This window comes from Pleurodeles waltl, chromosome 12, assembly GCF_031143425.1.
Source record: "Pleurodeles waltl isolate 20211129_DDA chromosome 12, aPleWal1.hap1.20221129, whole genome shotgun sequence".
Classification (NCBI taxonomy): domain Eukaryota; kingdom Metazoa; phylum Chordata; class Amphibia; order Caudata; family Salamandridae; genus Pleurodeles; species Pleurodeles waltl.
The window spans coordinates 642,531,659-642,558,292 of NC_090451.1; the positions used below are offsets into that span (position 1 = coordinate 642,531,659).

Below are 26,634 nucleotides of genomic sequence, written 5' to 3' on the forward strand. Positions count from 1 at the left end.
TGAAGAGTCACTGGACTGTGGGGGTCACTTGGACAGCGTCGCTGGATTCGAGGGACCTCGCTCGTCGTGCTGAGAGGAGACCCAAGGGACCGGTAATGCAGCTTTTTGGTGCCTGCGGTTGCAGGGGGAAGATTCCGTCGACCCACGGGAGATTTCTTCGGAGCTTCTGGTGCAGAGAGGAGGCAGGCTACCCCCACAGCATGCACAAGCAGGAAAACAGTCGAGAAGGCGGCAGGATCAGCGTTACAGAGTTGCAGTAGTCGTCTTTGCTACTATGTTGCAGGTTTGCAGGCTTCCAGCGCGGTCAGCGGTCGTTTCCTTATCAGAAGGTGAAGAGGGAGATGCAGAGGAACTCGGCTGAGCTCGTGCATTCGTTATCTGAAGTTTCCCCAGAGACAGAGACCCTAAATAGCCAGAAAAGAGGGTTTGGCTACCTAGGAGAGAGGATAGGCTAGCAACACCTGAAGGAGCCTATCACAAGGAGTCTCTGACGTCACCTGGTGGCACTGGCCACTCAGAGCAGTCCAGTGTGCCAGCAGCACCTCTGTTTCCAAGATGGCAGAGGTCTGGAGCACACTGGAGGAGCTCTGGACACCTCCCAGGGGAGGTGCAGGTCAGGGGAGTGGTCACTCCCCTTTCCTTTGTCCAGTTTCGCGCCAGAGCAGGGGCTAAGGGGTCCCTGAACCGGTGTAGACTGGCTTATGCAGAATTGGGCACCTCTGTGCCCAACAAAGCATTTACAGAGGCTGGGGGAGGCTACTCCTCCCCTGCCTTCACACCATTTTCCAAAGGGAGAGGGTGTCACACCCTCTCTCAGAGGAAGTTCTTTGTTCTGCCATCCTGGGCCAGGCCTGGCTGGATCCCAGGAGGGCAGCTGCCTGTCTGAGGGGTTGGCAGCAGCAGCAGCAGTGAAACCCCAGGAAGGGCAGTTTGGCAGTACCAGGGTCTGTGCTACAGACCACTGGGACCATGGGATTGTGCCAACTATGCCAGGATGGCATAGAGGGGGCAATTCCATGATCATAGACATGTTACATGGCCATATTCGGAGTTACCATTGTGAAGCTACATATAGGTAGTGACCTATATGTAGTGCACGCGTGTAATGGTGTCCCCGCACTCACAAAGTTCAGGGAATTGGCTCTGAACAATGTGGGGGCACCTTGGCTAGTGCCAGGGTGCCCTCACACTAAGTAACTTTGCACCTAACCTTTACCAGGTAAAGGTTAGACATATAGGTGACTTATAAGTTACTTAAGTGCAGTGTAAAATGGCTGTGAAATAACGTGGACGTTATTTCACTCAGGCTGCAGTGGCAGGCCTGTGTAAGAATTGTCAGAGCTCCCTATGGGTGGCAAAAGAAATGCTGCAGCCCATAGGGATCTCCTGGAACTCCAATACCCTGGGTACCTCAGTACCATATACTAGGGAATTATAAGGGTGTTCCAGTAAGCCAATGTAAATTGGTAAAAATGGTCACTAGCCTGTTAGTGACAATTTGAAAGTAATGAGAGAGCATAACCACTGAGGTTCTGGTTAGCAGAGCCTCAGTGAGACAGTTAGGCACCACACAGGGAACATATACATGCTCACCTATGAGCACTGGGGCCCTGTGTGACAGGGTCCCAGTGACACATACATATAGGCCACAAACCTATGAGCACTGGGGTCCTGACCAGCAGGATCCCAGTGACACATAACAACCATACTGAAAACATAGTGTTTTCCCTATGAGCACTGAGGCCTGGCTATCAGGATCCCAGTGAGACAGTGAAAACAGTGACAAACACCCTGACATACACTCACAAACAGGCTAAAAGTGGGGGTAACAAGGCTAGAAAGAGGCTACCTTCTCACACAACCCCCCCCCCCCCAAACGAAGGACAATAAGGCTAACCTTGGCCAGTTGAGACTTTATTGTCTAAGTGGTGATAAGTAGAGAGTAGCTCTGCAATAGACTGGTTACTCCCTTTATCATCCACTATATGGTTACTTCCCTGTGGGGATGTAAACCACCCTGTTTGAAGTTTTTAGCTAAGCAACAATGTGAAGATGTATTTTCAGAGTTTCTATCAGTAAGTTTTAGTTTAGAGCAGTGGGAATTGTCCACTGAACCTATTTGTAGTGATGGAAATGCCAGACAGGGATGCTGTCTCAGAAAAGCCATAGCTGGGCAAAAACGTTGTCCATCTGGCTGGAAGAGAGAACAGGGATGCTGTTTCTCTTGAGTTGGAGCAGGGCAGGGATGCTGTCCTATGAGCTCCACACTAGGGCAGGGATGCTGTCCTAAGTGTTGTGAGGTAGTGCAGGGTTTCTGCACTAAAGTTTCTCTGGGAGGGTTGGAGGGATGCTCCATGTTAACTAAAATGGTGCTGTTTTTCTCACCAATGTTAGTTATCCCACAGAGAGGTACTTCCACCTCAGGGAGTCCAGCTTTGCCAGCTGATAATTCCCTTGGAACAGGTGCCACCCCAGGAGAGGTTTCTCCCACCACAGGAATAGTATCCTGAATGGTAGGGTGGTTAGGGGATACTGTGATACCCTTTTTACCTGTTGATGGAGAGGGATCCTGAGTTTTCAGGCCTTCTCTCCTTTGCTTTTTCATTTCACTTGAAATGAGAGGGAACAATTCCTCAGGGATGCCCAGCATGGCTGCATGGGCATAAAACTCTACATCAGCCCAACCTGAGGCCTCTAGGTCATTACCTAAGAGACAGTCTACAGGTAAGCTAGGTGATACCACCACCTGCTTAGGGCCAGTAACTCCACCCCAACTAAACTGAATTATAGCTAAGGGAAGAAACTTAGTGGAGTTATGGACATCAATAATCTTATACTGTTGTCCAATGATGTGTTGATGAGGGTGCACTAGGTTTTCAGTCACCAAAGTGAAACTGGCACCTGTGTCCCTGTAGGCCAAGGCCTCAACACCATTTATTGAAACTGTCTGCCTGTACTTATCCATTGTAAGGGGACAAGCAGCCAGTGTGGCAAGGCCAATGCCACTAGGTGTGACAGAAACTGTCTTGGGACTGATTACATCAGTTTCCACTATGGACCCATAAGTGAACCCAACTACACCCTTTGCTTGACTGTTGCCAGCAGTCCCACCACTAGTACCACTACTGCTAGGGGCACTAGAGCTTGATGTATTAGTGGTGGTAGGCTCAGGGGGTTTACCTGGACAGGACTTATCCCCTGGCCTATGGCCTCTATTTTTACACACAAAGCACCAAGGCTTTTTAATGTGTGCAGGTTGGGAAGAAGAGGAAGAATTAGTTTTATCCCCACCCTCTGAAGAGTGTTTAAGATTTGAAGTGGGATCTTTGGTTTTACCCTTATCCCCATGCTTATCTTGAGATTTTTCACCATCTTTCTTCTTATTGCCATCTTTGTCACCCCCTGTATGAACTTTTCTGTTCACCCTTGTTCTGACCCATTTGTCTGCCTTCTTTCCCAATTCTTGGGGAGAGGTCAGATCAGTCTCTACCAGGTACTGGTGCAACAAATCAGACACACAATTATTAAGTATATGCTCTCTCAGGATTGTGTTATACAGGCTTTCATAATCAGTAACTTTACTGCCATGTAACCACCCCTCCAAGGCCTTCACTGAATGGTCAATGAAATCAACCCAGTCTTGTGAAGACTCCTTTTTGGTCTCTCTGAACTTTATCCTGTACTGTTCAGTGGTTAAGCCATAACCATCCAGGAGTGCATTCTTAAGAACTTGGAAATTATTAGCATCATTTTCTTTTACAGTAAGGAGCCTATCCCTACCTTTTCCACTAAATGATAGCCATAGGATAGCAGCCCACTGCTTTTGAGGGAAATCCTGTACAGCACAGGCCCTCTCAAGTGCAGCAAACCACTTGTTAATGTCATCCCCTTCCTTATAAGGGGGAACTATCTTGTGCAGATTCCTGGAATCATGCTCTTTTGCAGGATGACTATGGGGAATACTGCTGCTGCCACCATGGGTATCTAAACCCAACTTCTGTCTTTCCTTCTCTAATTCTAAAGACTGTCTATCCAAATCCAGCTGTTGCTTCTTGAGCTTCAGTCTGGTTTGTTCCACTCTCAATCTATTGAGCTCCCTTTCTAACAATCTGTCATCAGGGTGGGTGGGAGGGACATTTCTAGATACAGAGGTATGATGGGAATGAACAGAAGGAGACCTGTCCCTTACAGAGGGCACCCTAACAGCTTGGCTACCAGTATAATGTGAGAGCACACCATCAGTATGGTGTGATTCAACCTCTGTACCAACTATGCTAGACTGTCTAGTAATGGGCAGGCTGAGAAGTTTCTTTCCTGAACCTTTTCCTAGGGGAGTCCCTGGATCAGATTGAGAACCATTAGCTACTTTTTCACCAGATTTGGCACTCATGGCCTTATCCTGTACTCTAAGCATATTAATTAACAGTTCTAAGGAAGGATTCTTCCCTACACTCAAACCTCTCTCTATGCAGAGACTCCTTGCTCCTTTCCAGCTAAGGTGATCATATGCAAGTTTGGACAGTTCAACATTTTTGCCTGTGCCAGACATTTTTTTAGAGAGAGTTAAAGTGATAGAAAAAAAGAAAAAAGTTTTCAGAACTTTTTGGAAAGACAGAAAAAAAACTTTTTAAACTTTTAAGAACTTTTTGAAAGTTTTAGAAGTACTTTTCAGCACTTAGAAAAGAGTGAAAAGAGGAAATGCAAAACTTTTTGGCTATGTGTATATACACTGACCTTGTTTTGTATATTTTTCTCTTATGAAAAGTACAATGACAAGAGTGGTAAGTAGTCTCAAGCACTTATCCCACCACTGCACAACCAATGTAGGAGGCTGGACTGGCTTGTAGTGAGTACCAAGGGGTACTTGCACCTTGCACCAGGCCCAGTTATCCCTTATTAGTGTATAGGGTGTCTAGCAGCTTAGGCTGATAGATAATGGTAGCTTAGCAGAGCAGCTTAGGCTGAACTAGGAGACGTGTGAAGCTACTACAGTACCACTTAGTGTCATATGCACAATATCATAAGAAAACACACTACACAGTTATACTAAAAATAAAGGTACTTTATTTTTATGACAATATGCCAAAGTATCTTAGAGTGTACCCTCAGTGAGAGGATAGGAAATATACACAAGATATATATACACAATAGCAAAAATATGCAGTATAGTCTTAGAAAACAGTGCAAACAATGTATAGTTACAATAGGATGCAATGGGGAAACATAGGGATAGGGGCAACACAAACCATATACTCCAGAAGTGGAATGCGAACCACGAATGGACCCCAAACCTATGTGACCTTGTAGAGGGTCGCTGGGACTATTAGAAAATAGTGAGAGTTAGCAAAATAACCCTCCCCAAGACCCTGAAAAGTGAGTGCAAAGTGCACTAAAGTTCCCCTAAGGACAAAGGAGTAGTGTTAGAGGAATAATGCAGGAAAGACACAAACCAGCAATGCAACAACTGTGGATTTCCAATCTAGGGTACCTGTGGAACAAGGGGACCAAGTCCAAAAGTCACAAGCAAGTCGGAGATGGGCTGATGCCCAGGAAATGCCAGCTGCGGGTGCAAAGAAGCTTCGACTGGACAGAAGAAGCTGAGGTTTCTGCAGGAACGAAAAGGGCTAGAGACTTCCCTTTTGGTGGACGGATCCCTCTCGCCTTGGAGAGTCGTGCAGAAGTGTTTTCCCGCCGGAAGGACGCCAACAAGCCTTGCTACACGCAAATCGTGCGTTTGGCGTTTTTGGACGCTGCTGGGGCCCAGGAGGAACCAGGAGGTCGCAAATTGGACCTGCAGAGAGAGGGGACGTCGAGCAAGACAAAGAGCCCTCACTGAAGCAGGTAGCACCCGGAGAAGTGCCAGAAACAGGCACTACGAGGATGCGTGAAACGGTGCTCGCCGAAGTTGCACAAAGGAGTCCCACGTCGCCGGAGACCAACTTAGAAAGTCGTGCAATGCAGGTTAGAGTGCCGTGGACCCAGGCTTGGCTGTGCACGAAGGATTTCCGCCGGAAGTGCACAGGGGCCGGAGTAGCTGCAAAGTCGCGGTTCCCAGCAATGCAGCCCAGCGAGGTGAGGCAAGGACTTACCTCCACCAAACTTGGGCTGAAGAGTCACTGGACTGTGGGGGTCACTTGGACAGCGTCGCTGGATTCGAGGGACCTCGCTCGTCGTGCTGAGAGGAGACCCAAGGGACCGGTAATGCAGCTTTTTGGTGCCTGCGGTTGCAGGGGGAAGATTCCGTCGACCCACGGGAGATTTCTTCGGAGCTTCTGGTGCAGAGAGGAGGCAGGCTACCCCCACAGCATGCACAAGCAGGAAAACAGTCGAGAAGGCGGCAGGATCAGCGTTACAGAGTTGCAGTAGTCGTCTTTGCTACTATGTTGCAGGTTTGCAGGCTTCCAGCGCGGTCAGCGGTCGTTTCCTTATAAGAAGGTGAAGAGGGAGATGCAGAGGAACTCGGCTGAGCTCGTGCATTCGTTATCTGAAGTTTCCCCAGAGACAGAGACCCTAAATAGCCAGAAAAGAGGGTTTGGCTACCTAGGAGAGAGGATAGGCTAGCAACACCTGAAGGAGCCTATCACAAGGAGTCTCTGACGTCACCTGGTGGCACTGGCCACTCAGAGCAGTCCAGTGTGCCAGCAGCACCTCTATTTCCAAGATGGCAGAGGTCTGGAGCACACTGGAGGAGCTCTGGACACCTCCCAGGGGAGGTGCAGGTCAGGGGAGTGGTCACTCCCCTTTCCTTTGTCCAGTTTCGCGCCAGAGCAGGGGCTAAGGGGTCCCTGAACCGGTGTAGACTGGCTTATGCAGAATTGGGCACCTCTGTGCCCAACAAAGCATTTCCAGAGGCTGGGGGAGGCTACTCCTCCCCTGCCTTCACACCATTTTCCAAAGGGAGAGGGTGTCACACCCTCTCTCAGAGGAAGTTCTTTGTTCTGCCATCCTGGGCCAGGCCTGGCTGGACCCCAGGAGGGCAGCTGCCTGTCTGAGGGGTTGGCAGCAGCAGTGAAACCCCAGGAAGGGCAGTTTGGCAGTACCAGGGTCTGTGCTACAGACCACTGGGATCATGGGATTGTGCCAACTATGCCAGGATGGCATAGAGGGGGCAATTCCATGATCATAGACATGTTACATGGCCATATTCGGAGTTAACATTGTGAAGCTACATATAGGTAGTGACCTATATGTAGTGCACGCGTGTAATGGTGTCCCAGCACTCACAAAGTTCAGGGAATTGGCTCTGAACAATGTGGGGGCACCTTGGCTAGTGCCAGGGTGCCCTCACACTAAGTAACTTTGCACCTAACCTTTACCAGGTAAAGGTTAGACATATAGGTGACTTATAAGTTACTTAAGTGCAGTGTAAAATGGCTGTGAAATAACGTGGACGTTATTTCACTCAGGCTGCAGTGGCAGGCCTGTGTAAGAATTGTCAGAGCTCCCTATGGGTGGCAAAAGAAATGCTGCAGCCCATAGGGATCTCCTGGAACCCCAATACCCTGGGTACCTCAGTACCATATACTAGGGAATTATAAGGGTGTTCCAGTAAGCCAATGTAAATTGGTAAAAATGGTCACTAGCCTGTTAGTGACAATTTGAAAGTAATGAGAGAGCATAACCACTGAGGTTCTGGTTAGCAGAGCCTCAGTGAGACAGTTAGGCACCACACAGGGAACATATACATGCACACCTATGAGCACTGGGGCACTGTGTGAGAGGGTCCCAGTGACACATACATATAGGCCACAAACCTATGAGCACTGGGGTCCTGACCAGCAGGATCCCAGTGACACATAACAACCATACTGAAAACATAGTGTTTTCACTATGAGCACTGAGGCCTGGCTATCAGGATCCCAGTGAGACAGTGAAAACAGTGACAAACACCCTGACATACACTCACAAACAGGCTAAAAGTGGGGGTAACAAGGCTAGAAAGAGGCTACCTTCTCACACCCCCCCACAGGCTAGCCACCACCTATGGAGGAGGGCTGCTTTTCAGTCTGTGCTAAGCATGTTCATCTACAGCTACACTTGCCTCAAACGGAAAATGTTACTTACCCAATAAGTATCTCTTTGTGCCATGTGCTGTAGATTCACATGCGCCCACCCCTCCTCCCCGGACACATGTGGTTGTTACAGTTACCTTTAAAAGTTATCACTCATTCATTCAGCATGAACACCGCATTATACTACACTATGGTTCACATTTCATCCTCACCCGCTTTGTGGGAAAACACTCTAGCTATGGAATCGATGATCATGAGTGTTGCCAGCAAGAGGAGGAATCACCATATCTCATGACTCGAAAGACTTTCTTTGAAGAAAAGCAACTTGCTCACATCTCAGCCCAGCGCTAGATGGTGGGATTATGCTAAGCATTTGAATCTGCAGCACTGCACGCCACTAACATATGCTTACTAGGTAAGTTACCTTTTTCTTAGAGATGGTTTGTACCTTTTGCAGATCTTATCTGAGCCTTTACTACAGTTTAATGACTCCCTAATTGACACACAACTGTCACTGGGCACCTGTTCTAAGCTCTGTTCTTGCCAGCGGGTGAACAAGCAGTAGACTGGGATCAGGCAGGCATTGCACTGGTCCCTAAGATCACAGATCTTCCCAGTCCCCCTCCCCTGCAGCATCAGCTTCCAAACCTCTTTAGTTTGCCCCTAGTGCTACACAGCCATCCTGTAGGAGTCAGAATCGGACATTTCCCTTAAGGGTGGTAAACAGTCATATCCTACAGATGAGTTGTGCCCTTCAATTCTTATTCTGACATGCCACATCCCCCCCGTATCAGAGCAGCTTTCAAAGAAGCACATGTCCATTTTATTGCAAGAGTTGCAAGATCTACTTTCCAAAGAGGCAATAAAGAGGGTACAATTTCAGAAATCGAGACTGGTTATTAGTCCTGCTATTTCTTCATCCCGAAGTAGGATGAAGATGTACACCCTATTTTTTATATTAAACCTCTTATCTTCTTCTTGTGGAAGAGCAAATTTAAAATGCTCACACTACCCTAGGTACTGACTGGATCCAGGTGACTGGATGGTAGCCTCCTCCCAGGGTGACACTGCCTTTAAAGCAGTTTTGTCCCTTTCAAGGCTTAGCAAGGATGTTCCAACAATGGGCAGCATTAGACCTTGCCTCAACAGCAAGAGGCCTTCCAGGCCTTTCGAGGCAGAACCCTTTGATCCGCCCAGCACCATCAAGGCCCCAGTGACAGACAACTAAACAAATCCTCCCCCCAACAGCTGCCATAAAACACTTTAGCTTCTCCTGATCACCCAGGAGGAGTTCTCGTTACATTTTACATCCCTGGAGAGATGAGTATCACCTCTAACCAGTATGTGCTACAAAATGTCCAGAATCCTTACTTTTTGGTGATGAACAAGGACCTGGCTCTGCGCCCTATCCTTAACCTCTGAAATTCTTTATCCAGAAAGACAAATTCAAAATGCTCACCCTGGCCAAAGTTTTATCTGCCCCGTATCCATGTGACTAAATGGTGGCATTGGATCTACAGGACGCCGACTTTCACACCATGTCCTGTATTCTCACAGACACTACCCATGGTTTCAGGTAGGCCATAAGAACTTTGTATTCTCAGTGCTCTCTTTCAGCCTTACCAGTTCATCTCGGTTGTTCATGAAACTGGGGTGGTCGCCGTCTATCTGCAGAGGTTGGGAATACCAGTCTTCCTGTACCTCGTCGACTGGCTGCTAAAGGTGGCCTCACCTAAACAATCTTAACCTATCTCCAGATGGAGGCTAACCTGTTGATATTGTTGGATTTTTCTGTTAGTGTGCCTCAGTTCCACCTTAATCCTTCACAAAAGTTCCACTTTGTTAGAAATTAGGTCTATAGTTGGCAGAAGTATACACCCTTGTCCAAGTAGGGACCACAATCCTAGTCAGGGTAAGTTGCAACCCAATCCAAATTATCCAGTGCCCACCTTCTGGTAGCTTGGCTCACAACAGTCAGGCTTAATTTAGAAGGCAATGTGTAAAGTACTTGTGCAATAACTTGTACGATAACACACTAACAACACCACAAAAGTACACCACACTAGTTTAGAAAATAAAATAATCTTTAACTGAATAAAATAAGGGCACAGTGTCAAAAATCCACTGTGTACAAGCCAAGATATACATTTTTTAAGATTAAATCCCAATAAAGCGCTTAAAAATGCAATAGCTCCAACTGGGGCTGTCACGACGTCGTTGATATTCCCAATAGTCCAATGCCACTGGCGCTGGTCACAGAGTCGCACAGACCCCCAGGCACAGTATCTTTGAAAACAAAGAAGCAAAGACGTTGCACGGAGTCGTGGACGTGAGGCTCTGCTGGAGCTGGTGCGGCGTCAGTTGTTTGCATTTCAGGCTGTGGTAGTTGCGAGGAGCCAGAGCAGGCAGCGGTGCAGCATCAGGCAGAAGTCTGTAAACTAGCTAGAAGCTAGTAGATGAAGTCTTTGTGGCCCTGAGCCTTCAGAACAGGAGGTAATGTCAATCCATGTCCTTGGAGAACACTTGTGGGGAAGGCAAAGTCCTTCCAGCAGAGTCAGAGGTCAGCAAGCGGCAGGACAACAAGCAGGGTAACTGTCCTTCTAAGCAGAGCATTCCAGATAAGCCCTTTGAACAGCCAGGCAGTCCCTCTGATACAGTCCAGCTGCAGATCCCGAAGTGTCTGATTTGGTGGGGTCAGAGACTCAGTATATATATTCCCAAAAATGCCTTTGAAGTGGGGAAACTTCAAAGAGTGGTTATGGAGTGCACCATTTCCCCTTTCAACCCAGCACTGCCTGCCAGGATCCCTGTGGGGGGAGGGGTTATTAGTCATTTGTGTGAGGACAGGCCACTGACCTTTGAATTGTAAGAGGGAGCCCCTCCACCCTTCCTGCCCAGGGAGAACCATTCAGTATGCAGATGAATAGAGATGTGACTGAGTATCCTGTGTTTATGGCTGTCTGGGTGGAATGCACAAGGGGAGCTGTCAACCAGTATAACCCGATTGGAGACAGACTATAAGGCACAGATAGTAGTAAGTGCAGAGAAATGCCCACTGTCAAAAAGTGGCATTTCTAAATTAGTAATATTAAATCCACCTTGACCAGTAAGCAGGATTTTCTATTACCATTCTGGCCATACTAAAGATGACAGGACTACTCCTTTCAGATCAGAACCTACCACTTAAAAGTATATAAAGGCAGTTCTAATGCTGCTCTGTGAGAGGAGCAGGCCTTACAGTAGTTAAAAACAAATTTGTGAGTTTGTCACTACCAGGACATGTAAAACACACAGGTACATGTCCTGCCCTATCCTGCTAAGCTTCTTTGCCCTGTCTTAACCATCAAAAAAGAAAGACTTCATCACCTTGAATCAAAGAGAGCCCTTAGCTTTTTCATTGATCGCACCAAAGAGTACTGGGTGGACGATCAGCTTTTTGTAGGGTTCTCTGGGGGCAAAAAAAGGTAAAATTGGCCAGAGAAGAACTGTCTGCAGAGGGGTGATCTTATGTATCAAAATATGTTAGGGTCTGGCCAAGAAGCAGCTTCAACAAGGACTTTGTGTGCATTCCACCAGAGCTAAGGCCATTGCCACCACACAAGCGAGTGGTGTGCCAATTTTGGGCCTTTGCGAGGTTGCTTTCTGAGCATCACTCCACATGTTCATAAAGCACTACTACTAGACATACTGGTCTGGTGGGAGGTGCCTTTTGCCTGTTCTGTCCTACAGGGTTTCCTGGTCTGAGGTAGACCCACCACCTGAAAAGGTACTGCTTTAGTATCTATCTGGAAGACAAATAATCTGCAGGTAGAAGTGTCCAATGGAAGAACAAGTTACCTACCTTTAGTAGCACTCTTTCTGTAGGATGCTCTTTCTAACCACTGATTCCTCATGAACCCACCCTCCTCACTGACCTGTGGCATCGACCCATCCAGTCCTTAATAATATGACAATCTGTAGATCTGCCCACTGGCACAATCTGATTATTGAAGACTCCATGACCGATGGCACAGATGAATATCATAAAGAAATTGACTTGCGCGGAGGTGGCAGCTTTGTAGGGTTCCTGATGTCAGTGGGAGACAGGTCCAACAAGAAGCCACATAACGCCACCTGCTGTCTCTCAAAGGAATTATGGAGAAAAAGAATCTCTGTACTCAGTCTCGTGCCGGAGAGTATTCGCAAGGTGTGGAATCTGTGGATAGATAGCTTCCACCAAAAACAGCATTATCGATGGGAAGTAACTTTTCTGTTGGACGAGTATTCAAGACTGTTGATTGGCTGTTGGTCATTTGATGTTTTGCTAATTTCCTGGTTTCTGAAAAATGAAGCTTATTATTTCACATGACTGCAGAGTAAAATAAAAAGTTCCGTTGATTAAAAGTAGAAATTGAAAGATAATCTCCTCTGGACCTGACATATTCAGTACTGCGTTAGGGAATGTCATCTCTGGGGATTACATAGTAACATTAACTGCAAGAGTTTGTCTGCCTTGTAAAAGTTGTTTATTTCCCACTAAGGTTAAACTGCAATTACTAAACAGTAAGAACATTTTTTTTAACCATTTGCTACTTATAATCTGCAGTTTTTACTCCTTTCCAGTTTTTAGAATTCACATCCCTTTCCTGTCTTTCCTTTTTTGCAGTTGTTGGGGGCCACAGCTATCGAGGACAAGTTGCAGGAGGGCGTTCCTGAAACAATTGCAATCCTAACTCTTGCTAACATCAAGATATGGGTGCTCACTGGAGATAAACAAGGTGTTTACTATTCCTATGCATGCTCTGGTCTAATCACCCACCTTTTGTGCTAGAAAGGAAGTTAAGTACAGATTACAAATTGAACGTGGCAATGGGCAGTGAATGAATGAGAGGGCTTTCGGGATATGAAGCAAGAGGAAACTTGAGAGAAGAAATTTGGAAGCAATAAACAGTTTAACATTTTTTTTTTTAAAGTAGAAAGGGCATGAGTGAGAAAAATGTGTAGGAAGTAGGAGGAAAGCAACAATTGTCAGAGCTAATGCATGCTCTTAAAGGTGCCAGAGAGAGGTTAAAGATACCATGTTTTGTAGTGGAAGACTTCAAGGATTTGGGGCACATTGTACATTGCAGACATGTGAATTACTTTGTAAATTGGCTTGTATAGTGGATACTCAATAGGTTTGTTTATGCACTGTGGAGGCTATGAGAGTTTTGCAGCATGATTCTTTTTCTGGATTCACACGCTGTGCTTCTATTCCGCCATCATCTAATGGTTGGTTCTGGAATCGTATTTTATCTGCCTTCTCTTTTTTCTTTTTGGTTCCCCTTTGGGCGTCATAGACCATCATTTGGTGGTAAGTCCATCCCGTATAAGTGTCATCAGACATGTGCCCAGTAAGTTCCAGTGCATAGTCGTCATCTGCAGATTCTTTTTTCCACCATTGGGTCTGGAAGCGTGACTGAGGAGCTCTGAAGGATTTAATTCAAAACAAAGAAAAATACTGAAGTTTTTTCCACCAAGAAACATCAGAGATAACTGGGAAGTGCAGCACTCGAAGGACTGAGAAGAGGGAAGGCAGGGAGAACAACCCCTTTAAATTTTGGCACAACTTCCATCACAAGTTCTCACAGAGGGACCCACAGGAGGGGAGCAACTTGTGTCTCCTGATGGACCATAACGCCAAAGACTGCAAGTCCTGCACTGTATTCATCCGTAAGACAAGACTGAAACAGTGACTGGCATTCCACACCATAGCTGATTCCCAAAAGAACCATCAGTCCTTCAAGGATCTAAGTCTGCCAAGTAAAGATGAGGAGGGGAATGTTGAGGTGGCTGAGCCGGCAGAGGGTAGGGAGTCTGGAGACCAAAGAGAACGTCAGATGTCGAAAGGATCTAGGGCACAAGGAGGGCGGTGAGAGAGATTGAGAAGACCTAATGTCAGAAGTTAAACAAGGCACGGAAAGACACAGACTCTAGACCCTCAAAAACCATCTCAGTGTTGACATCGACACACTCGACATCCGATGGTTGGCACAAACATAAAGAGCTGCACCGGTCCCGAACAAAGTACACCAATGATGGCAAGCCCTTAAGCCAACCTTTAACGCCAGCTGGCACAAGACAAGGGGCGAAGGAAAAGGACAGAGAGCTGAAGCCACAAATGCCAGCGACCTCGAAGAGGAAGGCTCCTTTGGCTTGAAACCAAGATTGCTGCTCTCTCACGGTGATCGAAGGAGCTTGACTACCCTGTAAAAGGATTCTTCATCCTTTCAAGGCCCTCGAAATAGAGTGACATGGGAGAGGACCAACCAAATATCAAGGCGCGCGGGACGCCGGAGCCACATAAAGAGGAGCAGGACAAACTCTTAAACCACAAAGAGGACCAATCCACCTCACTTGAAGGACAGGGGCAGCCTGACAAAACGTGACACGATCTTGACACCAAATTCTCTGAAGAGGTTGTCGACAATTAGGCCTTGAGGCCCTCGCCTCCGGGGGACCTGTCCCTGTACAATGGACTCATCAAGGGGATGGCAGACACTTATGGGGTCCAGCTCAAGGAGGAGGGATAGGACTCATGCTTCCTCTTTGAAAGCAAACCTCTGCCTTTCTAGGCTTTCCAACATCCTGAATCAAGGTAAAGATTAATTCCGGGAGCCAGCCACAGCAAGGGCAGTTAGCCTGCAGATGGAGTAGAAATAAAAACACTCACACAAGACCGCTAGTACTTCAAAGAAAATGTGCCTGCAGACTCCATTATAGTGGTAACAGCCAGGAAGAGGAAAAATACGCCCACATTTAATGGGCCATTACCAGAAAAGGAGAGCAGGAGAATGGATCTGAAGGGAAGAAAGATGGAAAAAAAAAAGCAGGTATGAAATGGAGAATTGTGAATTTGAACAAACTCCTCAACCGCTTTGGCCAACAACAATGGAAGCAGATGGAGGTCATCATGCCGAAGCAGTGATCCAGGAGGGCAAGAACATTGCCAACTCCTTCCTCGAGTCAGCAGTGGACACAGCAGACACCGTCAGAAGGCAGATGTGCAGAGAGTACAACTCTTAGAGTACAGCATGGTTAAGGGTTTCTGGGTTTAAGGCAGAGGTGTAGGCATCAGTATTTAACATGCCTCTTATCGGAAAAGCCTTACTCAGAAGAATTGTGGGCAAGGCAATACAGCAAATAAAGGATCAAGTGACTGCTAAAGCAATGGGGGCATTTCAATTCAGAGGATCTTTCTGGAAAGGGGGAATGCCCACCGCAAGACCAGCAGGCAGGGGAGAATTCCCACCAGCCTCACAACAACACCAACAGGGCTTCAGCCTGCGAGTTGTACAACAGTGCTCACAACAACAGTGGCAGCAACCAACAAGATGGCCCTTTTGCTGGCAACCCAGAGCTCACTTAAAAATGAGCCATAGAATAAGTCCTTTCAAGGGGGACAGGAAGAGGTATCAACTTGCAGTACTTCCTAGTACTCAAGCAAGATCTAATGCTGAGATCAATACCAGACCTCCGATATCTAAACAAGTTCATGCGAACACAACCCTTCAGGATGAAAATGCTACAAGAGGTAAACCCACTCCCAAAGGGGGGAGATTACACGGCCGCCATAGACCTAAAGTGTGTTTACCTGCACATACAAATGAACTAAAGACACAAACAGTACCTCAAATTCATATTAGACAAGGTACACTGTCAGATCAGAGTTCTATCCTTTGGAATGAAATCAGCACCGAGAATCTTCACATTTGGCGCACATCTGAGAAGACAGGGTATACACATCTACCCGTACCTGGACAACTGGCTAGTGAAAGCAAGCTCACAGCAAAACCACAACAATTCACCTCCACATCTAGAGCACAGGAATGTATTCTTGGAGGCAACATTGAACTTGAGGACAGCACACGCATACCCAGTGCCCAGGAGACAATAACCAAGCAGACTCCTTTCTACCAGAAGGGTCAGTCTGACAGTGAGGACTGTATGAAATTGATGGGCGGGATGGCATTGTGGATGCATCCCACTCATGCTGCATGCAAGACTGCACATGTGCCCCATACTGGAATGGCTCTGCAATAGATGGTCACAGGCTACAATGCGATGAGAGGATCTAGTGGGTATCACTGCAACGGTTCATAAAGAAGTAGAATGATGGAACAGAAAGAATGTAACAATAGAGAAACCTTTCAGACTACCAGCTCCCACAGTGACCATAAGGTGGGGAAACACACAAACCTACTGAACTGGAGACGATCTTCTTAGCATTGAAAGCTTTCCAGGCACATGTGAAACACAATGACAATGTTCTACCTCAACAAATTGGGGAGTACAAAGTTGTTCCGCTATCAAACTAGCACCAGATATATTGAAGCGGGCTCTGCAACGACACACCACTATGGTACCAATACACCTCCCAGGAGATCAGAAGCCGACAGACTAAACAGACAGGAAAATACCTGCTTTGAGTGGGAAATAAAGCAAGACGTACTGGACAATGTGTTCGGACAGTGGGGCACTCCAAGCATAGAAGACCTTACGTCCATATTTCCACACCATCAATCCAGAGGGAACACCCTGTAGATAAACAGTTAATGAGATTTGCATACGCCTCTCCACGGATTCCCTTGATCCCAAGTGTATTAAAAAAAAAAAAAATAGTCAAGGATGTCACTCATACTCATCGCCCCATGGTGGACCAGGTAAACGTGGTACTAGGACCTACTTGAGATGTCCAAAGGACAGGTCACACCCAAAAGATCAATGCAGGATTTGCTAACTGTGGTGAACAGGGGAATATGCCACATTTAATCAGCCACACTCAATCTGGCAGCATGGCTCTTGAATCCCTAGAAGTCGGACGCCTTCAACTACCCCCACACGATGGTGGAAATTCTTAGGGGGAAATAAGAAGACTGAGCACATGGAAATGCTACACAGTCAAGTGGTTCAGATACATCTGTTGATGCAGGGACCACGAGAGACTAGAAACCAGGACAGAGCAGAGAAAAGTATCAAAATACCTCATCCACCTACTGGACAACGGCCTGACCTATGCTTCACTGAAGGTCTACTTGGCCTCCATAGTTGCATACACCAGAAGAACAACGGGAACCAGCTTCTTCATGCTACCAGTGCTAAAAAGATTCCTGGAAGGATCAAATAAAGTGGCCCCACCGACAGCGGGACCAACACCAATATGGAACTTGAACATAGTACTCACATAGCTGATCTCAGAACCATTTAAACCTGTGCATAAGGCAGAACTGAAATCCCCAACCATTCAAACAGCCTTCCTATTAGTGATCATGTTGCTGTTTAGGGTAATCGAGCTGCAAGCACTCACCACAGTAGAACCATACATTCAGATCCACAAGGGCAAGGTAGTGCGAATGACAAACCCACAGTTCCTACCAAAGGTTCCATGTCAACCAGAGCAACCAACTACTGTCCTCCTTCGAAGAACCAAAAATCCAGGTTGAACGGCTGCTAGACACCCTACACATGTAGAGAGCACTCATGTACTACCGCTAAGAAACATATACAGTAAGTAAGGGGAAACAACTCTTTGTCTCCTTTGCCAGGGCAAGCAGTGGCATACCAGGAACAAAGGGGACCACTGCATGGTGGATAGTGAAGACGATCCCAACCTGCTACACAAGGGCGGAGAAAACTGTGCCTATAAGGCCCAGAGCACACATCAAAAAAGAAGGTTGCAACCCTGGCATTCCTAGTAAACGTGCCCATCAGTGACATCTGCATGGCTGAGAGATGTTCATCCACATACACTGTCACAAACACTACTGTCTGGACATCCATATAAACAAATACTGGTACTTAATCAATGCACAGCATGTGAATCCAGGAAAGGAGTCATGCTGCAAAACGAAATGATTACTTACCTGTGGCTGTAGTTTTGCAGCTTGTAGAGTTTTCTGGATTCACTTGTGATCCACCTGCCTCCCTGGAAATGTGGGGAACAAACAGACGTGTTGTACACCATTTCAAGAAAGAGAAGGCTTCAAATGACCTAGGTCGTCCAGGAAGAAAAATAATCTGAAGATGGCCCCCATGCACAGGAACTTTAACTTGATGTAACATGGACACACAAGAGTGTTGCCAGTGTGTAGAGGGGAAATCTTGAGGTTTGTGATACATATTTTATGGAGGAGTCATATAACTATGTTTCACGCACTACAAGGTTTAGGCCTAAAAGTGATTTAAACTTACTTTAGGCCGCAGGCCCGTGAGCTAATTCTGTAGAGATTAGGGCCAGTGAAAGTTTTGACATGCTGAGCAATGTGCAGACAGGTTAGAGTCAGGTATCATGCATGTTGGAGGTACATAAGGATTTTTTTGACACATGAAGGTCTTTCTGAGCTTTACACTCTGTTTGCGGCCCACAGGTTTTAAATGTGCAGTGGAGGCTCACAGATGTGGAGTTCAAGAAGAATCTTTGGCGCAGCAAACTGAAGGCCTGTGATAACATTTTACAAAGTGAAGTCACATTGACAAATGGGGAGTGAGAGGCCCTGGAAAGCTTTAGAATCTTGGTGTGGGTTTATGAAAGTTTTTGATCAACTGTGTCAAAAGGGTGTCACCTGGTGCTTGAAGCATGTGGTACTACTATGAGAAATCGTTCCCAATGTGTTGGAAGCCTGTGGGTGATTGGTACACACCATAGGATAGGCTAATGCAGTAGGTTGGAAGTGTACATGATTTTTTAAATCAAGTATGACACCTACGAGGTGCAGAGTTGACAGACCAGGCGGTGCCTTATTGTCCAGTGTACACTCTATTTCCTCTTTGGATGGAAAGAATAAATAACTTTTACATTTAGAGACGAGGCAGAAATTAGTTGAGAGAAAAAGGGGGCAGGGAGGTTGTGTGAGAGAGAAAATTCAAGTTTGAGAGGAAAAGTGTGAAAACAGAGCACAAAGAATAAGTGTAGGAAGTTGGCTCTGTATGCACTATTTCAAAGTAAGGAATAGTATGCACAGAGTCCAAGGGTTCCCCTTAGAGGTAAGATAGTGGCAAAAAGAGATAATACTAATGCTCTATTTTGTGGTAGTGTGGTCGAGCATAAGGCTTATCCAAGGAGTAGTGTTAAGCATTTGTTGTACATACACATAGACAATAAATGAGGTACACACACTCAGAGACAAATCCAGCCAATAGGTTTTTATATAGAAAAATATCTTTTCTTAGTTTATTTTAAGAACCACAGGTTCAAATTCTACATGTAATATCTCATTCGAAAGGTATTGCAGGTAAGTACTTTAGGAACTTCAAATCATCAAAATTGCATGTATACTTTTCAAGTTATTCACAAATAGCTGTTTTAAAAGTGGACACTTAGTGCAATTTTCACAGTTCCTAGGGGAGGTAAGTATTTGTTAGGTTAACCAGGTAAGTAAGACACTTACAGGGCTTAGTTCTTGGTCCAAGGTAGCCCACCGTTGGGGGTTCAGAGCAACCCCAAAGTCACCACACCAGCAGCTCAGGGCCGGTCAGGTGCAGAGTTCAAAGTGGTGCCCAAAACGCATAGGCTAGAATGGAGAGAAGGGGGTGCCCCGGTTCCGGTCTGCTTGCAGGTAAGTACCCGCGTCTTCGGAGGGCAGACCAGGGGGGTTTTGTAGGGCACCGGGGGGGACACAAGTCCACACCGAAATTTCACCCTCAGCGGCGCGGGGGCGGCCGGGTGCAGTGTAGAAACAAGCGTCGGGTTCGCAATGTTAGTCTATGAGAGATCTCGGGCTCTCTTCAGCGCTGCAGGCAGGCAAGGGGGGGGTTCCTCGGGGAAACCTCCACTTGGGCAAGGGAGAGGGACTCCTGGGGGTCACTTCTCCAGTGAAAGTCCGGTCCTTCAGGTCCTGGGGGCTGCGGGTGCAGGGTCTTTTCCAGGCGTCGGGACTTAGGTTTCAGAGAGTCGCGGTCAGGGGAAGCCTCGGGATTCCCTCTGCAGGCGGCGCTGTGGGGGCTCAGGGGGGACAGGTTTTGGTACTCACAGTCGTGGAGTAGTCCGGGGGTCCTTCCTGAGGTGTTGGTTCTCCACCAGCCGAGTCGGGGTCGCCGGGTGCAGTGTTGCAAGTCTCACGCTTCTTGCGGGGAGCTTGCAGGGTTCTTTAAAGCTGCTGGAAACAAAGTTGCAGCTTTTCTTGGAGCAGGTCCGCTGTCCTCGGGAGTTTCTTGTCGTTTCGAAGCAGGGGCAGTCCTCAGAGGATGTCGAGGTCGCTGGTCCCTTTGGAAGGCGTCGCTGGAGCAGGATCTTTGGAAGGCAGGAGACAGGCCGGTGAGTTTCTGGAGCCAAGGCAGTTGTCGTCTTCTGGTCTTCCGCTGCAGGGGTTTTCAGCTAGGCAGTCCTTCTTCTTGTAGTTGCAGGAATCTACTTTTCTAGGGTTCAGGGTAGCCCTTAAATACTAAATTTAAGGGCGTGTTTAGGTCTGGGGGGTTAGTAGCCAATGGCTACTAGCCCTGAGGGTGGGTACACCCTCTTTGTGCCTCCTCCCAAGGGGAGGGGGTCACAATCCTAACCCTATTGGGGGAATCCTCCATCTGCAAGATGGAGGATTTCTAAAAGTTAGAGTCACTTCAGCTCAGGACACCTTAGGGGCTGTCCTGACTGGCCAGTGACTCCTCCTTGTTGCTTTCTTTGTTCCCTCCAGCCTTGCCGCCAAAAGTGGGGGCCGTGGCCGGAGGGGGCGGGCAACTCCACTAAGCTGGAGTGCCCTGCTGGGCTGTGACAAAGGGGTGAGCCTTTGAGGCTCACCGCCAGGTGTCACAGCTCCTGCCTGGGGGAGGTGTTAGCATCTCCACCCAGTGCAGGCTTTGTTACTGGCCTCAGAGTGACAAAGGCACTCTCCCCATGGGGCCAGCAACATGTCTCTAGTGTGGCAGGCTGCTGGAACCAGTCAGCCTACACAGATAGTTGGTTAAGTTTCAGGGGGCACCTCTAAGGTGCCCTCTGTGGTGTATTTTACAATAAAATGTACACTGGCATCAGGGTGCATTTATTGTGCTGAGAAGTTTGATACCAAACTTCCCAGTTTTCAGTGTAGCCATTATGGTGCTGTGGAGTTCGTGTTTGACAGACTCCCAGACCATATACTCTTATGGCTACCCTGCACTTACAATGTCTAAGGTTTTGTTTAGACACTGTAGGGGTATCATGCTCATGCACTGGTACCCTCACCTATGGTATAGTGCACCCTGCCTTAGGGCTGTAAGGCCTGCTAGAGGGGTGTCTTACCTATACTGCATAGGCAGTGAGAGGCTGGCATGGCACCCTGAGGGGAGTGCCATGTCGACTTACTCGTTTTGTCCTCACTAGCACACACAAGCTGGCAAGCAGTGTGTCTGTGCTGAGTGAGAGGTCTCCAGGGTGGCATAAGACATGCTGCAGCCCTTAGAGACCTTCCTTGGCATCAGGGCCCTTGGTACTAGAAGTACCAGTTACAAGGGACTTATCTGAATGCCAGGGGGTGCCAATTGTGGATACAATGGTACATTTTAGGTGAAGGAACACTGGTGCTGGGGCCTGGTTAGCAGGGTCCCAGCACACTTCTCAGTCAAGTCAGCATCAGTATCAGGCAAAAAGTGGGGGGTAACTGCAACAGGGAGCCATTTCTTTACAATAAGGGAAGAGAGAAAAAAGAGAAATGCAGAAGTGCTTGAAGAGATGACAAATGAATAACTGAAGGAATGGTAGTTTCGAAAGAATGTTCTTAAAACAGGTGGAAGAAAACTTGAGTCTGTGTATGAAGGGTTTAATACCTTGAATGGGCACAGTGAAAGCACGTAAAACTTACTGTGTGGAGTTGGAGGCTTATAAGTGCTTTTGACAGACTATGTATTTAGGTTTGTGACATTAAGTGTTTCATAATTTAAATGTTGACATCCAGTAGAGTGTTTGGCACATAGTGGCCCTTGATTAGTTTTAATACATTGACAGAGGTCCAGGTACAATTAAGTTTTGCTACAAGATGTAGTTTGGCGGTCCATTAGTGTTATTTGATACCTTGTGGGAAGCAGGTCAGAAGACTTTTTAGAAGGCTAGTACAGCGCTCCTATAACACACTACAGGATGGTTGCTGGGAGAACTTCAGACACAGTGCTATTGTAGATGCGCAGGAAGGAGGGAGTGAGATGTAAGTGTATCAACACGGCTTCAGTTGCTTTATTCCTTCTTATTAGCATATTCCTAACATTTTTTTCCTTTCATTAGAAACTGCAGTGAACATCGGGTACTCGTGCAAGATGCTGACTGATGACATGACTGAGGTGATCGTTGTCACAGGGCACACTGTACATGAGGTGCGAGAAGAACTAAGGTGAGGGTTAGGGGATTGCGTGAATTCAAGAGTGGGTTACTGGGGAGAACTCTGGGGTGGGAGTGCTGCTGCTTCTTTTCGGTAGCAATACTGAAATGATGCTGTAGCATAAAATTACAGAAGAAATTGTCAGGGTAGGGTGTGGTTGGAGCTATTTGAATGAGGTTGATCTACAGATCAGAATATAAATTGTCACACAATGGTGCATTACCCTCAATCTTGACTATAGAAATAATCTTGAATACCACAGGTGGCAACGTTTTAAAACATTTTTGGGCCTAAACAATTTGGTAGGCTGACTCTCTCCCAGCTCACTCTGTCCCGGACATATCGGGGTTTTTCTGAAGAATAAAAAGCGAATTCATGTTACTTATCAACTAATCAAAAAACAACAAGGTCACCAAGTACGTTGCCACCTCCAGAGTTTGATGCAAAACATTTGCTCAGAGTACGCTCTCTGGGACAAAGTTACTCAATGTACTCTGCGGGATGGAGTTACTCTATATACTTCGAACAAGTTCACTGTGGAGATCCTGGATAGAATTTCAGCGAGGACCCTGGTGGGTGGGTTCTGCAGTACTGTGTAGGGTTTGTGTAACCTCTCAGGATAGCTTAATTGGCTCTATCTGAACAAAATACTCAGTGGCTCCAGTTACGGCAGATGCTCTGATAAGTGTGTCTGCTTTGACTGTGTGTCTACTGCAGTGTATCTACTACAGGGAACACACCTTCTGTACATTTACTTCAGCCACTCTTTGAATTGGATTACTACAGGGATTCTGTTGTTGGGGTGGCTACTGACTCTAAAATAAGGTTACTGCTATGACTGGTGTGGTGTCACTGTAGGGACTCAAGGAGAAGGGTCATTTGAACGATGCAGGGTAAGGCTACTCCAGGGATATTGAGGTTGGGGTCTCCTTAAGACTACAGTGACTTTGCAATGGCTTTATTGTATACTCTGTGGTGGGATAACTACAAAGAATGTGAAGCTGGGGCTAGTACCAGAGCTCTGCAGGGTGAGGTTCCTGAAATGCGGTGTGGTGCAACTTAGTGGTGTTGCTTTTTGGAATTACTGAATGCTCACTGTTATGTCACTACAATGTTAATGGGATACAGTTATAGCTGGGACTCCTTTATTATAGTTAATACAAGTACTTTGACATGGGTTTATCACAAGGACTGTGTGGTAGGGATGTTGAAGGTAACCTAGGTTGCTATTACCAAGACTGCTGCAGGTTTACTGCAGAAAGACTGGGGTTACAGGTTGCTGACATGACTCTTGCGTTCGTGTATTGCTGTTTCTTTATTTGCAATTTTCTCCTGCCACCCATGCTGGGTTTACTGCAAGGACTTTAGTGGGGTTTGTTGTTTTTAATTTGTTGCGGTTTACTGCTGGCTATCTCTGGGAGGTTTATTGCAGAGAATATGTGAGGTGGGAGTGTTACTGCAAGAGCTCGGGTGTTTTTGAGGGCCTTTGGAAGTAAGTTTATATCATGGTTTTTAGGGACAAGTTTCCTGTCGGAACTGTTGAGATGTTGAGATATTTCTGTGGCACACCTGGTAACATTTCTTTGTAGACTTAAAGTAGTTTTACGTCATCTATTGTGCCTCAGATTCTCTGCAGAATCTCTGGGATTAAGATGGTTCCAGGCCTCTGAGTGTAGGCTTACCACAAGTACCTCAAGCAAATTATATGTACGTTCTTCCATGTGTTTTCTTCTAGAACTTGTTGGGTTTTTTTTTTTTTCGTTTTTTTTTTTCTGGAATTGTGTGTGTATGGTCACCAGGTGCTGTGGTGGTGAGTTTACTGCAAGGATTTAGTGTTGCAGCATTTCATGTTCTTGGGCAGGAATTGCTGTATTGACTATTGGAGAGTGTATTCTCCAGCATGTTGAGATGACTCTGCTGCAGAGACACTTTGATTAAAGTATTACTTGCAGTGGATTTACTAGATGGATCCCTAAGGACATTTGTTTTGCCTTTCCTGCATGGAGGTTGACGGGTTTGTTTGCATTAACTCTGAATTTTCTTTCTTCAAGGATTCCGGTTCATGTATTACAGGTAGTCATTTTGGAAATCTAAAGTTAAATGGTGGAACTTGGGGTGGGTGTTCAATACAGACAGAGGGTGAATCTACAGGTGTTTAGTTCCAAAGAAACCGAGGTACTTGACAGTTTCTGCAAGAATGCTGTGAAACCTTGTTCAGAAGATGCTTTATGTGCCTCAAGGAACTGTAAAGAGCCAGGAAGGTGAGGTGTGGGGAATGTGATTTGTGAAATAAGCTATTGTGTGGATTCTGGTTTTGATGACGGCCGTGCTTCCACAGCTTTTTGGGCTCAAGGCAATTGTAGGAACTAAGGGGGTATAGGTTAGTAGAAGGGAGAGCAGACACAGAGTTTGGAACGTCTGTTGTGAATTCCTAAAAGAGAAAGATGTTGAACTCCCATGATGTATTTACATGTCTTTGTGGGGTGATGTGCTAAAATTCTTCTTGGTTTTGAAAGCATTAGAAAATTTGGTTGGAAACAGGTCTTTCAAACAAAAGTGCTGATTTGTTTATATACTGCTGGTTGTTTCGGTCTGTGGACCACTTTATGGTGTTAATCAGACTGTGATAATATATAGAAATATGTGTTCAGAGAGTAAGGATATTCCTTAGAGTCCAAAATACGAAACATGAATTTCAAATTAAATACCTTTTCTTTTTTCCAGAAAAGCACGAGAGAAAATGTTGGATGCTTGTGGTGCAGTCAGCAATGGATTTTCATACCAGGAGAAGGTGAATTCCTCTACCAATGTCACCTCTGTCCTCGAAGCAATAGCTGGAGAGTATGCCCTCATTATCAACGGTCACAGTTTGGTGAGTACTCTACAAATCTCTGAAGTATATGAAGTTGACCGCAGTGAGAGTGGGTGTGGGTGTTTGTGTTTTTCCCAGTTCTTGAATTTCCCTTGAGTTCACGGGGATGGAGGGGTCAGGGGCTGGGGGGTAATGTAGAGCTGATTCAGTATCTACGTTCCCATTTTGCAGGCACATCTGTGGGAACTTTTTCAGTAGTAGGGCAATCGGGGAATACCAGGTTGAAATTGAGTCACCAGGGCCATTTCCCCATAGTATCCTGGAGTGTAACCTTTCTGTTGAACTACAAGTACACCACTTTAGCACTAACTAGACCTTCAGGGTAGCAAAGTCGAATAGCCAAAGTTTGTCACTCATCGAGATGGTGTGGGAATAGAGACTCAAATGTCTATAATAATACAGCATTTAACCAGTGCTTGTTCTTCCTAGATAGAAAAATAACTTTACTCGCGTCACACACACAATGATAGTGTTGTGCAAACAGCAAATTATACCCAGTAGTACTAACACCCTCCAATAAAAGCTGGGGAGACCGCATATGCTACTCCCTTGAGACAGACTCCTAGGGTAACTCTGTATGACTGAACTACCTCTTAACCTGTGGGTGTGACACTTCCAGACAACAGTGGATCACAAGAGGGCAGAAGGAAACTCCCTCTGGCACCTCTCCTCCACACCCAAAAGTCTGACCTATTACAAAGGATAACTGCATGACCTGCAGGAGACCTACAATTCATATCTGCTCTCTGGGTTCCCTCTAACCATCTATTTTAGGTACCACCTTGGATGTAGGAAACTCAAAATGGATCCAAATGACCACAGCCACATACCATGTGTACGCTCCATATGCACATCTTGTATACACTAAGGTTCACAATGGATTGGCATAAGATCTGGATGCAGGGAATGGCAGAACAATTTTACAAAATGGTGGGAGATGCCAGGAGGCCACTCTCCTGGGCATGGACAAGGAAAAATCCCTGCTTTGTCCATATAAACAGTATCGCTTCCACCAATACTAATCCTCAGTGGCCTGGCATGCTGATGGACGTCACCCTCTATAAAAAGGAAGATGCACATGCTATGCTCTGCCAGACTATAGAGGACCCTGCTCTAGACCTTGTTCTTGCCAATTTTCTAAACAGTTGTTTGTTGGCTTGAGAATGTTAAGATCAGATCCAATATGTTCCATAGCTGAGTGGTGGTATTTTGAGGATGTATTTGAACGCTCTATATTTAGATTGGCAGACTTGAAGTTCTTGCTCTGACTTCAGATTTGTAATAATAATAAAGTGGCAAACAGTTTGTTCGAGACGTGTGGTTGTAGATACACTTGCTGTGCATACTCCTGCCATTTAATGTTGGACCTGGATGTGTGCGAGTTGTTTTTCTTCATACAAGCCTTTCGAGCGCCAATGTACTTTGACTCCTCCTCTTGGTGCTACAGCGCATG

At 46.3% G+C, this 26,634-nt stretch overlaps 1 protein-coding gene across 1 annotated transcript in view; it reads left to right on the top strand.

Moving 5' to 3' along the window:
- Nucleotides 1-26,634, top strand: part of ATP8B2 (ATPase phospholipid transporting 8B2) — a 448,074-nt gene that overhangs the window by 277,460 nt on the left and 143,980 nt on the right. Inside the window, exons 19-21 of the mRNA XM_069218199.1 lie at nt 12,658-12,769; nt 22,216-22,321; nt 25,034-25,181. Coding sequence (XP_069074300.1) covers nt 12,658-12,769; nt 22,216-22,321; nt 25,034-25,181 — 366 coding nt within the window. The remainder of the gene's footprint in view (nt 1-12,657; nt 12,770-22,215; nt 22,322-25,033; nt 25,182-26,634) is intronic.